This window comes from Acomys minous (assembly GCF_964271855.1).
Source record: "Acomys minous genome assembly, chromosome: 10".
Classification (NCBI taxonomy): domain Eukaryota; kingdom Metazoa; phylum Chordata; class Mammalia; order Rodentia; family Muridae; genus Acomys; species Acomys minous.
Window position 1 is genome coordinate 42,229,625 of NC_140491.1, and position 15,941 is coordinate 42,245,565.

The 15,941-nt window shown below is 44.9% G+C and overlaps 1 protein-coding gene across 2 annotated transcripts in view; it reads left to right on the forward strand.

The window, feature by feature from the left end:
* GRB10 (growth factor receptor bound protein 10) overlaps positions 1–15,941 on the forward strand; it is a 117,771-nt gene that overhangs the window by 1,137 nt on the left and 100,693 nt on the right. Inside the window, exon 1 of one of the 2 annotated variants that reach the window (XM_084798324.1) lies at positions 9,605–9,760. The exons of the other annotated variant lie outside the window; for it this stretch is intronic. Within the exon in view, the coding sequence (XP_084654450.1) occupies positions 9,755–9,760 (6 nt within the window). The 5' untranslated portion in view covers positions 9,605–9,754. Of the gene's footprint in view, positions 1–9,604; positions 9,761–15,941 lie in introns of those variants that run through there. 2 annotated transcript variants of the gene reach the window in all.

The window sequence follows — 15,941 nt, forward strand, 5'->3', positions numbered from 1 at the left end:
GAGCCACAGGTGATTTTTACAAGGCCTTGGTTCTTTGGGATGTTTTTGAAAAACTTTTCTTGTAACTGTTTCATTCAAGAGATGTTAAAAAAAAAAGTCCAAAACAAGTAGCATTCGTGAGTAAATATGTGTTATTGCACAACTTTCTCTTTGCGGCTGTTTGAAAGGCCAGGCCCAGAAGACTTTGTTTCAGAAAATGCTGATTCAGCCATTTGGAGCCCCTGCGTTTCAGAAATGGTGCTCAATTTAACGTTTCGCTCAGCTTTACCAGAACTCCGGTCATTAGCTCGCCTGCGGGCACAGACTAGGGCTCACACTTTAGTGAGGTTCATATTTTACAGAAGTGGACCTCGAGTTCTGGATTTCTGCAGCCGAGGGAATTGTGTAAGGCGATGGATGAAGAGTCTCAGGGCATTTCACCAAGAGCAGTGTGATCAAATGCGCTCCCAGGAACAATTTTTGCCTACTAAATTTTTTGTGTTTAAAAATAAAAAAAAAACTTTAGAAACACTGAACACAGTTTTTTGAGTTTTACTGGGAATATTTGAAAGAGGCACAAGCCTCCCCGCATTGCAGGGAGGGAATTTGAGGACAGAGTTACAGCCCAGCAGGCATTGCCGTAACTGAGAAGTGTAGCCACTGATACTTAGGTAGCATTTCGAAGTTTACAAGGCGCTTTCAAAAAGCCCTGTTGCTTTTTATCCACTTTGGAGCCCCCACGGCCCCCATTTTACAGGTCTGGAAACCAAGGCTCAGGAGGTTAACTGGTACGCCTGAGGCCATACCAGCTAACAAAGGACAAAGCTCTCAGAGACCCCCTGAGCTTTCCACGTCTGCATAAGCACGTCCACTTCTGGAAGAAATGGTGTGGAGGAGGGACACCCTTCCCGACACACAGCAGAGCAAATGGAGGCCGGGGCCTGGTTTTTTAGACCAGTCGCCTCCAGCCTTCCAAGATTAATGCCACGTAGGCCAAGCAATTATCACTGTTTATTCTTTACACTTGCGTACTCATTTATTTTGAGAAGAAACTTCAATGTTGATGAAACCACGAGTTTGATATGGTAACTTTGTTCATTGTAATTAAAATTAAAAAGCTGTGTACCACCTAAGTCATTTATTGTGTATTACTTGTGGCCTGTGTTGCTTTTGAGTAATGTTGGGTTGGTCCAAGTGGATTTTGTTGGTGGGCTAGGAAACCAGAAAGTCAGATTTTTTTATATATTTTTTGGGGGGGGGGGGGGCTAATTGTCTAGGACTTCATATGGTGGCTACTGCCATTCTTGGAAGCCAGAGCAGCCGAATCTGACCAGTCAGCCTCCACTGGACAACAAGAACGAAGTCAGAACCAAAGATCTAGCTCAAAACTTAGGATATTGCTGATCCCGCTGGGCCAGAGGCTTTGGAAGCCTAACTTTGGTTGAACCAAGACCACCATGTGTCCTTAGCTCATTTTAGAGCTGTACAAATTCTTGGTTGAGGTATCTTTTTTTAAAAAAATACTATTTTATAAATGGTATAATGAATGTATTTGCTTAAAATTTTGTTCAATGTGTAAGAAACTACAGGATAGTGGCAGGGTGCAATTGCCGGTCTATGGAGGCTCAGCCCTAACTGTCGGACATTTCAGTGCTGGCACCTTCATAGGAGGGGGGAGCCTGCACATAAGCCAGTGTCTGTTTCTCAGTCCGTTAAAACAACATGGAGGGCAGGCGAAGCAGCTCAGTATAGAGCCATGAGGAGGCCTTGGCTTTTACTCCAGCACCAAATCCTCCTCCCTGCAGAAATTTCCCTCATGAAAACCTACAGCAGTATGGAGTTTGGGAGGAGAAAATCTGTCTTGCTTTTCATTTAGGTAGTTGGTCACATGTTCAAATTCAAATCTTTTCCGTTAGTGAAGCTGTTCTTGATTTTTTTTTTTGAGGGGGGGTCCATTTTCTCTCTCCTTTTTTTCTTTTTTCTTTCTTTTTTCTTTTCTCTTTTTCTTTTTTTTTTCCTTTTTTTTGGGGGGGGCTTTTACCCAGCATTTTATTTTTTCTTGCCTGTAGAAGTTTAATTTTCTCCTCTTTTTTGGCTTTTTGATTTTGATGTTCCATCGAAGTCACAGACTTTACATTGTTCAGAAACTGAACTTCTCTTCAACAAAGACATCTGTTGTGCCTTCAGCTTCATCCTAAAGCTGTAGGGATTTTTTATTTTTTATTTTTATTTTTTTATTTTTTGTTTCTTCAGAAGTTTTTAGAGAAAATCTTAGAGCATGGATTTCTATCTCATTTTTGAATACAAGGATTTAAAGCTAGGTGTTTCCCTGTAAGCACTGTTTTGGCTGCATCCTACAAAGTTTGATATTATTATTTTTGTAAAATTCTAGTTCAGAAATATGGGAGATCATGAGGGAAATTCGAGGCAGTCAAGTTACCTCGTAGGGCTTGGCAAAGGGGTGCTTTGGGATTTGGGTATATTCTTTAGGATTTGCACACTAATGAATAGGCAAATTGATAACTCACTTATAAAAATGGAGTGAAAAAATGGCATGATTGTCCTTTTGAGATATCAACCATAAAACCATTTTCTAGAGTTATCAAAAAGCATCTGAAAGATAGAGATGAGTGTGCCTCTGTTTTCTGCTTTGGAGGTGAACAATAGGAGGTGTTGTATCCCCCCTCCCCCCAGTGCTAGAATATTCTTTATTTTTAGCCATTTACTTCTCATTAGATTTTGGAGAGAGTTTTCCTTGATTGTTCAGATCCTAAATTAGAGGCACTTGTTATTTGATCTGAGCCCTGCAGAGCAGAACTTCCTGTTGCTCACATCTACGGGGCAATAGGAATATGTACTTGGAGGAATTGCCTTTCTCACCATAGCAGTTCCTTTATGATTTGCTTGACCGGCAATTCCTTTGTGTCTCTTGGTTCTACAACTTACTGCCTTTGTGAGCCTGAACAAATTAACTAACCCCATTTGTGGAATGGAAATCTGCGGAATAGCATAAACTCACAAGGTACAAGCTCAGATGGGCTAAAAGTTGGCGTCTATAAAGGAATGTCTAGTTTGCAGACATAGGAAGCCTACCACATTTGTCTTCAGACTCTAAAGATTTGCGTCTGGACTCCATGGAGGCTTTTATCCAAGCCAGGACTCAAATGAGCACGTACACTTATCCTGGACATGCTGACCACGTCCCCAGGGAGTGGCTGCAGCCCCATTCCAGGGCTGTGCTGGTGGGCAGCCCCACCTCTCACTGACTTCCTTGCGGGGGTTTTGAGCCAAGTAATTAGGCCTGGGTAACTGCCATTAACAAGGCGCTCCTAAAGCACATGGCACAGAAAGAGCTCTGTTGGTCCTTATCACCTTGCCATCATTGTCAGCCCCGCTAATGCTCAGTTGGAGGCCCCGGGGTTCTCACTAGCTCCTCCAGGACAGGTAGAGCTGCAGAGTACTCTGTTCTCTGGCTGGTCTAGTGTGATCCCAGATGCTCTCTGGTGGCTCTGTGTAAGCCTCTGGTGCTAGAAAAACCACACTGGATACCTACAGGTCCTTCCTACCCGCCCCCCCCTACCTCCCACCCCCCACCCGTCCTAACAGACTTGAACGGGAAAGGTGACTTAACCACACAAACTGCCTTCACTTGTGTGATTTGTAGAGATTTTTGGCTTGCTTATTTTTTTCTTTTCTCTCAAAGTGTTGGGATCAAATTTAGGACTTTGTACGTGTTAAACAAGTGTTCTACCATAGAGCTATAGCCCTAGACCTCATGTTAACATTGTAAAGAATGTTCATGGGAAAGTTTACAGCTAAGATACTCTTCTGTATAAAAGCCTTTATGTTTGACCATCTACAATCTAACAATCAGAAGTCACAAATCTGAAAGTTTTTGAGTGGCAGCTTAATACTTTAACAAATGGACATTCGTTCCAACTCTGTGAAACTTATTTTAGGCACTACACTGTTAAAAGTGTAATATGAAATTATCTATAGACAGATTCACTTATGTTAGACTTGTGTCTCGCCCCTAAGATATCTCATAGCTTATTTGTATATAAATATTCTAAAGTCCAGAACTAGCCAAGCAAACAAGTAAATAATCCCCTGCCTACCAAATTTTAAGCCATTAGCAATACTTTTAAGCTCCAGGAAGCTCATAACAACCAAAAGCTACTATGAGTAGAGTAGAGCAACTTTTAAATTTAGTTCTTTGCACAGTTACTTCGTGCCTGAGGACAATGTCCTGCACTGAATCTGGGGCCTGCTTAGGAGTTCTGTTACCAAGACGGCCTTTGTTTTGGGGTATTGAGTAGGAGGCAGAGCCAGGTGATTCTGGAGTCTTCAGAGTGTTCCTGTGAGCTGGCTCACCCAAAGCCTGTAGTGCCATCTTTCCACCTTGGCATCTAACGGGCCAGCCCAGGCCGTGTGGTGTGCTTTTCCCTGAGAGCCTACTGTTTGCCAGTTCTAGGGAGCTGCTTGCTCTGTTTTGATGAAAACTGTGTGGATCTTACAGAAACCCACTCCTAGAGGGTGTTCCTAGAGGGAGAGGAGCGCTGTGTGCTGTGCTGTGCACTTCTTATTGTGCTCACTGGGTACCGGAGGAGGGAGAAGGTGGCAAAAAAAAAAGTTCCTTCCTTCCTTGTTGGATCATCCTCAGATAGCACAAAGTGCCTGGCCCTTCTCTGTACTTTGTAGCCTGAGGGGCTGCAAGTGGACACAGGCTGAGGCACTGTCCCTGGCGCCATGGATTACTGTGTAGAGAGACACAGGCTCAATTCCTCAGTTATCAGATCAGAGAGAGTGGGTTGTTTTGTGTTTGGTGTGTGTGTGTGTGTGTGTGTGTGTGTGTGTGTGTGTTATTGGAATGATAGATAAGCCATTAGTAGCTTAAACAAAGTTAAATTATTGTTCAGAGACTAGCCTTAGCTGCAGTCCCCCACGTTTGCTTTCATCAACAGGAGCTAAATAATATATAGAAATCCCTTGAAACTCCACCCCCTACCTCACTCCACCCCCCTCAGCCCCCCACCCCCCTCACCCCCCACCCCCTACCCCCCACCCCCACCCCGTCTCCCTCCTGGAGCTCAGGTTTTCACAGTTTCTTTGTGAAGATTTTGCCTTGTTGTTCTGTCCTGAGTACCTTGGTTTTCTCCGTGTTTCTGTTGGCCACATAAGGAGTATGCAGAGTGGGGACAGTCCCATAAGTGCCACTCCCATCTCTGGGAATATAGTCTACATTGGAAATTTTGTCATCAACTTATAGGACATTTTACTTTTTGCTGTAGTTGTTTTTGACCAGGTATTTTAAGTCATTATCACCTCTATTCACACCCCCCCCCAATATACATATATCATACCTTGTGGTTGCATTAGGCAATCTCTCCCCTTTTTTGAGAGGAGGGGGAAAGGGGGGAGTTTGTTTGGCCAGTGTTTTGTTTTGGTACCCTCTGGCCACACCTGTAGTCCCTGGAGGCTCCCAGCACACTGTACATCGACAGTTCTGAATCTTCCTTCTGCATCATCCTTAATGTGGCCTCTGCTTTTCTCATGAATCTCACAACCTTTTTGTTTTTTGTTTTGTTTTTTTTTAATTTCTTGGTTTATTAAATCTAATGGAGATCACTCTACATCAGCTTTTCTCAAAAGAGATGCCTTGTATGTGTGCAATGCCTTTAATTCTAGCCTCATTTGTTGATCAAATTTCTAAATTTCAGTTCATTTTCCCTCAAAGGGTTGAACCCAGCTACTGTTGTAGGGCAGCCAAAAACTGAAAATGAATCTCATTTTATTTTTAATTTTTTTGTATGAAAAATACCAAAGTGTTTGTTTTGTGGAATGGTGGTGCTTTGGCTTGGTTCTTGTTGTCTGTGGACATTTTTAGGTATTCTCTTTGGACATGTGACCTGACGGAATCAGCAGGGTAAGTTGAGGACTGTTTCAAGCGAGATTTGAAAAAAGCAAGTTTTTTTTTAAAATCTTGGACAATTGAATCAGTTCTTTTTAATTTCTTTCCTTTATTTTCCAAGAATGGTGTTTGTTTTGAGATTTTTTTTTTAGCCTTCTGGACTTGATCTCTGGTGATTGAACCCAAGCTTTCACTCATGTGAGGTAAGTACTGTACCAACTGCGCTTAGGGCCCTGGATAGATCTCTTATTAAAGTTTTTGTTTCAAGTTCTATATCTGTTGTGGGGCTTTAGGTTTTGGATAATATCATTATTTTTACCTTTAACCTTTCTATTAGCTATAATTTGTATTTTCATTTTTAACTTAAAAAGACCTCTTTATTTCTTCTTTTATTTGTTGTCATATTGGGAGTTGAATTCACAGTTTTGCACATTCTGCACAATAGCTCTGCCCCCAGCTCTCTATGAGTGTGTTTTATAGTAGTGTCTGAGCAGTTTGAGGTCCAGAATATACTTGAACACAGTGGGCACAGCTTTTCTACATGGTCCCCTAGCATCTGCCATGGTGCTAAATCCCACAGTAGATGGATAGATTTCTTTTAGCCCAGTTCACCTGTGTTGACAAGTGGTTAGCACCCAGAACAAGCATTCTTTTTAGATAGCATAACATTTCAGTGTCATTGTGCAACATTTTGTTATTTCATTAAGAAATAGTAATTTGAAAAGCTTTTCCATCATAGTTTGTTCTCAAAGACATTTTTATTTTATTTTATTTGACTTCTTTACATCCGACTTTAATGGGAAGCAGAGAAGGCCTAAAAAGATGAGTCGGAAACCACCATGGAGCTGAGGGGAGCAGCAGGGTGGCACTGGCTTGAGCTGATTATGAAGCTGAAGTCCAGTTTTGTCTCTATCATCAATACCTCTTGCTGTGGCCAGCTAGTGCTCCATTGATGCCTAGAGGGACTGAGTAGACAGGGCAATGTTTCTTGTGCACTCTGTAGAGCACCAGGGTGTAGTGAGGGAAGAAGTTCTGGAGCAGTAATGGGCAGACAAAATGGTGGACAGGTCCCAGGGAGGCTAAATCCCCTAGCTTACCCATGGAAAGCTAGAGCAGCTTCTGCCCCTCTTGTAGGATCCCCTTTCTCATTTTAGAGGCTTTGTAAGGACCTATGAGGCCCCTTCTGTTCTTCCATTTGAGAAGCCTGTGGAGCCCCCCAATATAAATGGTGCCTTTAACTGAGCCTATGTCTCAGCATGTGAGGCACCCCTGATATCTGTATCTTCAGAGTTTTCTCCACAGCTCTGAATGGGATGGGGCTTTTGAACTTTGACTAGATCTATTGTTTCTAGTCTGGAACTAAATGCTTGCCCATCCCTGCTTACTCCTGTCTGTTAAGGAAGGGGGTGAGAACCCTAGGTCTAACTATTCCTTAAGACCTCCAGTGCTAGCCAGGCACAGTGGCAAATGCTTGTAATCCTAGCACCCAGGGGGATAGCTGTGAGTTCAAGGCCAACCTGGTCTATGAAGTGAGTCTAGGACAGCCAAGCCTACACAGAGAAACCCTGTCTCAAAAAAAAAAAAGAAGAAAGAAAGAAAGAAAAGAAAAGAAAAAGAAAGAAAGAAAGAAAGAGAAAAAGACAAGGAAAGAAGGGGGGGAAGAAAGGGCAAGCCCCCCTCTACTACTTGTTTTAGAATCTGCCTTTTTTATGTTTTCTGGAGTAATGGTGGTTTTCACTTCTGAGATTTTTGGCCTTCCGCTGACTATATCAAATTTCATACCCGTTTTCCAGTTAGATTTCAGCTACTAAGCATTTGATAAGTCAGCTACCTCTTATCAATTGGCTTTGATGTCACAACTGAACAAAAATAGGTGTCCAATATGTTAGAAGGCAGAGAAGTGGCTTCTCTGGATTCCTTCTCACTCATCATTAGACCGTCCCCCCCCCACCACCACCACCACCTTTTTTTTTTTAATAGAGAAGTATAGAGGCTGGGCTCTTTGTCCTATGTGACCTGCTCTTCTGGGCCAGGAGGTTTCAAGGCAGGTGTCATGTTCAGACAGGGGCGTTCTCCCACCCCTACCCCCATCTCTGAGTAGCCTAGCAGGGAGGCCCGGGGACACCTAAGCCACCTATGTGAGTTGACGTTCAAACTGAACATAATCCTAGAAGCCAGATTTTCCCTCCCTGGCCCATGCTCTGAGCTTAGGCATGAGCCTAAAGTGTGTTCTTTCACTTCGGCAATCTCAGAGTTGGCTTCTGTCTGTCATTTTGTCCCTGGTGACGTTTGCTCTGCTCAGCATCTCCAATAAAGAAGTACCTAGTCAAAGGTTAGTTTTCAGACCATAGACAGCCTGGAGTAGCACATTTTACAGAGCAGCCAGGTGAAAGAGCTTCCTGTCTGTGATCCGGGCTTAGCACTGCTCGTGGCCACTCTCAGAACTGCCTCAAGCCTGCTTTTGCTGCATTGACTTTACAGTAAAAGAATTCTATAGCACGACCTCCTTGAAGCCTCTGCTGTCTGGGGAGCGAGCATGATCAGTTTTCCCCAACCCCTTTCTGTGGTACTTGGAGCTGACCTCCAGCCTACTTGCCTTGCTGCAGCTTTTCTGTTTTGCCTCAGAAAATGCCTAATGGGGGTTTTCAAAGCTCCCTTTTCTCTTTGCATATGCGAATGTTGTATAGCGTACCTCAGCTTCCAAATCTGATGGCCACTGTTGAATATTACTGTTTTTATCGCCATCTTCAGCCTCTATCTGCCCACGTTCTCTGTTAGAGGAGAGTGTAAGAAAATCTATTCCGTCCTAGCTCTGTACCTTGTTAAGAGTCACACACACACACACACACACACACACACACACACACACACACCTCTCCCCCCTTCTCTTTTACTTTCTTTATTTTGAATGTGTGTGTGTGTGTATAGGTACTTATATTGTGTCAGACATAAAGCTAGGGGATGATTTAAAATACACGGGGGAAGATGGTTATACACTGTATGTAAAAAAAAAAATTATGAGTATTTGAACATCTGTGGATTATGATACCTGTAGGATTCTAGAACCAATCTCCCAAAGATATTGAGAAGCTGTGTGTGTGTGTGTGTGTGTGTGTGTGTGTGTGTGTGTTTTCTAAGCTTATGTGTTGCTTCCTTTGTTGCAGCCGTGTGTCTGTGTCTCTGTGTGACTAGTGTATAGCAGATGCTTGCTGTACAATATTATTTTCTTAGCTAACTATATATGGAACCCCACTTTCTGGCTGAGATAGTATAGTGGTATGCTTGTCGCTTCCAACCCGTCCTCCCCCGCCCCCCCCCCTTTTTCTGGTGTTCCTGCTTTGACATTTTGGGGAAGGCTTTAAGATGAAAGTGATTGTTGAAACTGAGGTTCGCTGGTCATGGTTACTCAGAGCTCCCCTCTCCTCACAGGTCAAGAAAATGGTGTTACTGATACCATTTCTGACTTATTCACCACCCATTTCTGAGCTCCGTATGTGGTTTAACCAGTGGATATGGTGGACTTTGGCATTATGAGAGCTGCGGGCGGCATTCCTGTTCTTGCCCATCAGAGCAAAAGGGGATGTGGGGGAGGGGAGGATGCGAAGCTAAGAGCAAGAGGTTCTTCAGGGTTGCCATGAGAACCAGGGATCCGGGGATTGGGCAGCAGAGGGCCCCCGCTGGGCCTCGGGGCGTGGCTGCGTCACATGGGTTTGGTCCTGGGGTTCCCGTAGTGCGCAAGGACCAGCCGCGTCCCTCGTCCTCCCGGTCGTCAGGGGTGCCCAGTCAGTCCCCTGGAAGCTGAGGAGAGCGTTGGAGGACCAGGGACCGCTGCGGCTGCACAGGCCTCCTAGCACCTGTGCAAAGATGGGGGTGGGTCCAAGCGGGCATGTTGCGGGGGGCGGGGGGGGGGCACGGGGGGGTGGAGGGCGGTACGGGTAGGTATGGCACCCTTGCTGGGATGGCCTCCCGGGAGGCTATGTTGCTTTGCTTAGCGTGTTGGACCGTGTGGGCGCGTGTCTGCATATGTCTGTGTGTGTGGGCGCGTGTCAGCCGTGTTGGCGCGTGCCGGCGCATGTTGGCGCGTGCCGGCTCGTGCTGGCGCGTGCCGGCGCATGTTGGCGCGTGCCGGCTCGTGCTGGCGCGTGCCGGCGCATGTTGACGCGTGTTGGCGCGTGCCGGCGCGTGTTGGCGCGTGCCGGCTCGTGTTAGCGCGTGCTGGCGCGTGCCGGCTCGTGTTGGCGCGTGCCGGCTCGTGTTGGCGCGTGCTGGCGCGTGCCGGCTCGTGCTGGCGCGTGCCGGCCGCTTTCATTTGTATCTGAGAATGAAAGTGACTGCCCGGTTGGTTTGTGTAAGAGCTTGTTTGCTGTGTTGGTTCGTGTTGGCGCATGTAGCTCGTGTGTTGCCGCGTGTCCACGCGTGTTGCCGTGTGTCCACGCGTGTTGCCGCGTGTCCACGCATGTCGGTGCGTGCCTGCTCGGTCTCTGCGCTGCTCAGGCCCAGGAATCCTTATTCTGTGCTGTAGGCCCTTAGCTGGGGCGGAGCCGTGGCGAACCCGAGCGAGCCGCGCGGCCGAGCGCTGTCCATGCGGAGCGCTGTCCACGCGCTGGGCATTGCCGGGTTCGGGAGCTGTCCGCCGGCCGGTAGCGCGCACGCAGCGACCCCGTGCGGTGAAGGCTTTGGTAGCCGGTTCTCCAGGTACGAAGGTGGGCTCCGTCATCCGCTACGTTCCGGGGTTTTGGGGGTAAGAGGAAACATGCTCAAGTCATGGTGGCCCTTTGGAAAAGGTTCGCCTCCCGAGATCTGCTTAGGTCTAAGTGGTGGACAGCTCCGGCGAGCTCGCGAGCACGAATGGCCGCGGGCTCGGCTCGCTGTTGCGCTGTTGGCTGCTGGCTCGCTTGCCGGCTCGCTTGCCGACTCGCTATCCGGCTCGCCTACCAGCTCGCCTACGGTCCGGGATCGCGCGAGCCTGGGTGGACCGTAGCAGTAGTATAGTCTTATGTAACCATTTTTTTTATCTCGATTTTTAAAATATTATGTAACAAGTAGTAACTGTACCCACGTAAACCTGTAACTGGAACGTGGAGACGTAGCGTCTGCTCTCAGCCAAGTGGTAGGCAGCGGTTGTGAGAACCAGCTTGGGCTGTGAGCAGACATGGGCATCTGGAGTAACTGGACATTTTTCTCTGTTAAAAATAGGATACTAGAGTCAGCCTGGTTATCTTCTAAACCTTGATGGAGAATAGTCTAGTATAGGATCCTGGGATAAATACATATTGTCACTGTGTATCTTTATCCATAAAATCTTATTTCACTGAAAGAAAATGTCAATCAATTGAATTTGAGTGATAAGAGATTTTTGTCATCCTTTTTACGTTTTTGACTGGGTTCAACAAATTGTCCACATGAGCACAGCCGCTATTCCTAACCCCTTGACATAGATCTTCAGAGAAACAGTCACATTACCTGTTTACATTTTGACTGCCCTTCTCACCAGCTGCCATTTTTTCTGCTGATGGTGGGAGCCACTGCCAGTGTATTGATAGGAAGCCTGGACTAAGCATTCCCTAAAGCAGCTACCGGCTGGGGAAATTGATGTCTGTATTAGCAAATAGTTTCATTCCTGGACCAGTGAGTAAAAAGTGAGTGGTTTTCATTTATGTTCAGTCTGAATTGGGAACGCAGTGAACGACTGCAGGGATTTTGACCTGTTGGTAGCCAGGGTCTTCAGTCTGAGCATCTATTCCCTGCGTGTTCCCGTTTCTCTGCTTTCAGTATTGTTGGCCGTACTGGGCTTTTTTTTTTTTTTTTAATAGCCTTGCGCATTCCCTTTTAGCCCAGGCCCCTTGTATTCAACAAACGGAGTGAGGATGAGGGAGATGTAGGTTGGGGCATGGGGTTTTCAGATTTTCCTTTCCATCAGTCCTCAGAGGAAATGTGGTAAATAACACTTCCTATTTAGGGTTCCATACAACTATATGCTTAATTTGGGGGTAGGTGTGAGGTCCCTGTGTGGAATTAGGGCTGAATTCCTGTTGTGCTTCTTGCCCCTCCCTGTACCTAAACTAGAAATCAGGGATTATAGATGCTGCCTGATAGTGCTAAGGATTGTGCATTAACTATTAGAAGAAGGCAGCAGGTGGAGTTATTGGCAGTTTCGCTACCAGTCTGAAAGGGTGTGGGAGAAACACAGAATTAAAATGCAACTTATTTTTGTCCTAAACCCTCTCCTAAGGATTTCCATCACCAGTCAGTCTTTTCACAGTCATGTAATTACCACCCATAACTGGCCTTCTAAAATTTCAGACAACAGTGCATCTTTTGAATTTTAGAATTAGGTGACATTTAGGCAGCAGTCTGAATTCACTGACTTTCAACCCTTGTGGTCCCACAGAAACCAGACAGTTTCATACTTGTCACTTAGAAAGAATGTCTTAGGAAGCTTCCTTGCACTAGCACAGTTACACACTCCATCTTAGGCTTGGGGAACTAAGATCTAATGATACCCAAGGTCACTGGATATAGTGGGGGAGGGCCCAGCATTATGACCTTGGAGCACATACTGCTCTGTATGCATCTTCAGCTTCCGCTTGGCCCTTGGTGCATCTGAGAATGGAATCTACAATCACTGTGAGGCTCGTTGTATATTCTTTTGAAACTTTTAAAATCTGAAACATTTTCTTTAATGAGGGGAGTGTGGTCATGTACAGACCATAGATGGAAGTCAGGGGCAACGTAAGTCCTCTCCTTTCACTCTGTGGGACCTGGGGATTGAACTCGGGTTGCTGTGCTTGGTTGCAAATGCCTTTATTTGATGAGCCACATCTCCCCAGCCGGCATGGTTGATTCCTAGCAGACATGAAGCTGGAGAATACATGCTGTGTTCTGAGCCTTGTAAACACGTGGGCTTTAGGGTGTCAGGGCAAAAGGTTGGCAGCCTTCATCTGGTGGGGTTACTGCCTAACTAGAGGGAGGGACAACAGGAGAAATGGGGGGCGGTGTGGAAGCAGGCTGAGCCCTTTGGACTCTGGGAGGTCTGGGAGAGTGTGTCATAAGAGGCCTTTGTGTGAGCCATCTTGTCCTCTATTTCATCATATTTTTTAAAAAGGAGTTGGCCTAGGCCCCAGGATCCCAGCTTCAACCAGTGCAGCACATCGAAAGGCAAATCTGACAGTTGGTATGGCCACGCATCACACCCAAAAATTGTTCTGATGGACTGCACTTGCTTGTAATCCATAGACTGTATCCCAGGACGGAGGACACATGACTAGAGATAGTTTGACTCGATTTTTTTAATTAAGATTTCTCAGAGCTTTATAAGTGACTACCGTATTTATAATTTCTAACCCAGACTTTAAAACTTTTCAGCTTTATGATGGTAGGTAAGCAACATACATTCAGTAGAGACCCTACTTTGAATTTTGATTGTTTCTTGGGTTAGCAATTATAATTAATAATATTCTGTTTCTGGGCTGAGGCAGCAAGCACAACTCTAGTCAGCCATGAGATTCTGAGAAAATAAGGCTAACACTCCACAGTAGACTGAACTGCAGTGATTCTCTGTAGAGTGGGTATGTTATGTCCTGTTCATGTACTATATTTTAAACTTACAAGCCATTGTAAGTCAAAGATATGGTGTATGCAGGTGAAAATGACCCAATGTCTTGCCTCATTCCTGAGGCCATCAGAGCATGAAACTTCCAATGGAGGTTTATTTGAAAATTTTCAGTATTCTCCTTCTTTGTTTCCAATTAAATTGGGCTTTGATTCCCTGAGGCTGGTGGGAGTTAAAGAGTCAGGAAATGATAAGGTTGGGTTGGGAGGTGGCTAACCAACATTTACTGGGCTCTGCCTTCCTGGTCTTTTGAGGTAGGGGCTTCAGGAATATTCCTAGTCTGGGGAAAGCTTCCTGCAGGTATCAGGAATATCCAAGGGTGAACTCAGGATGCATCAGGCTGAAACTTGATGTCAGGGAGGAAAGAAAATCCTGATGGTATAAATGGGACTTTAAGTCACCTACACAGGATTTCTCACCACTTTGGTGCCAGTCCAGGAGCTATTTGTCTTTGCTACCCATAGCCATGGTGGCTAAAATAACTCCATGCAGTTGCTTAGCACTTAAGTGGAGTGAGAATTGCAAGGAATGCCTTGACAGCTTTTTGACAGGACCCTCTCCTGTCACATTCAACAGATGTCTGAGGAATCAGTCTGTTTTCTTGGTCTGTTTTTCCAAACTTGGGTCAAAGCTAATGGCTACAGTTCAGATGTGAAATGCTTCCCTATAGGCTCACATTTCATCACATGGTTCCTCAGCTGGTGCTATTTCATTGAGAGACTGTGGAAACTTCAAGAAACAAAGGAGGTAGGTTACTAGGACTAAGTAGGCCTTATGGGTTAGTGTGTAGACCTGGTTCCTGCTGGAATTTTCTCTGTTGTTCCTGCAGTTCCAAGCTGTCCTACTGTGCCTTCCATGTCATGGTGGACTGGATCCTCTCAAGCCATAAGCCAAAACTAAATCCTTCCTCTCATGAATCGATTTGATCAAACATTTTGTTATAGCACTTGTAGCAAATGTAGGAAAAAATTAACTAATATGGTAATGAGAAATAAGCAAAATGATGAAAAAGGATAGCATTTTCTATGAAAGGATAGCTCAGGATGACTCAACAAAAAATAAATAAATAAATAAATAAAAATACAGGAGTAGAGGAGTCCTTTTCATCCACAGGAATGCACCCTGAGACCCCCAGATAGTGCTTTAATCTCACATAGCACCTTAAGTTAGATAGCTTCCTATCACTGATAACAATTACTTGGGGGGATCAACTAAAATGAACAAAGCCTTGTTTTACCTCATGAATTCAGATGTTTCCCTCTCCATAGTTGCTTGTCTCCATTCTTTTAGGCCTATGGTTACATGGTACACCATGTTGGGGGAGCATGTCCCAGAGCGAAGTGTTCACCTTATGACAGCCAAGGATAGGGAGAAGAGAAGGGCATATCAGAGGCCCTGCAAAGGCTAAAATCTCCCTATAGGCCTCTCTTCTTTACGGTTGCAGCCATTTTGTATGGCACCAAGGTAAAGGCCAACTGTTTTAACATGTGGTTCCTTGAGAGACATTTAGATCCAAACTATGGCAGTACTGTCTACATTCATATCTATGATAGAATCTTATCTATAAATCAGGCATAGTTTACTTATTTCTGGAATTTTCCATTTAATGTCAGATGTTGGTTGACCACAGGTAACTGAAACCACAGAAATTAAAGCTATAAGAAAGGAGGGAGGCTTGCTATTAATATTTATTTATTGTCTTGAAGGGAGCTAGCATGTTTCAGTTCTGACAAGTTAAATGTTAATAGTGTTAACTGTTAATCTTTAACACCGTTTCACTGTTTGAGAGTAGTACTCCTTAAAGTTAGCATACACAGTCTCTCAGGGCCCTGTTAAACTCTGTAGCAGTAGGTGTGGTGTGGTGCTCAGGTCTGGGTTTTGGGTTGCTTGATGTCCATGCCCTTCCAAAGCAGCCAGGCTTTGTGCAGGGAGGCCTTAGCGTGGCTCTCTCTGGGTATCCCTCTAGTGCTCCTTTTTCTAGAAATTTCATGTTAAAAGTACTTCACCCTTTGAGAACTATCAATAATATCAATAATATCAATAATAGCCTGGGAATATTTGCCAAAATCTTTTCTGTGCTTAGCCTTGTATTGTCATAAGTAGCATTCTTAGGTATGCTCAATTATAAATCAGTTTTTCAGCTATAAATATTTGAAATGTCCTGTTTTGGATATTCACTTGCATTCCCTGTAGCTTTTAGGAAGTATCTTTCTCTTCATTTAGAATGGTGCAACCCTCGGAAAACTCATAAACTCTTTGAATCTTGAGTGGATTAGGAAACTCTACTTGCCTTTCTTTGAACCTGTGCTTTCTTTATGCGCCTCATCATACGAAGGAATGAACACAGGGTCTCGGGTACTCTACCGCTGACTAGCTCGCCTTGCACTTGTGCACTTTTAACACCTTGCTTCTACAGGGGCCCCAGCTTAGTACGTCCAC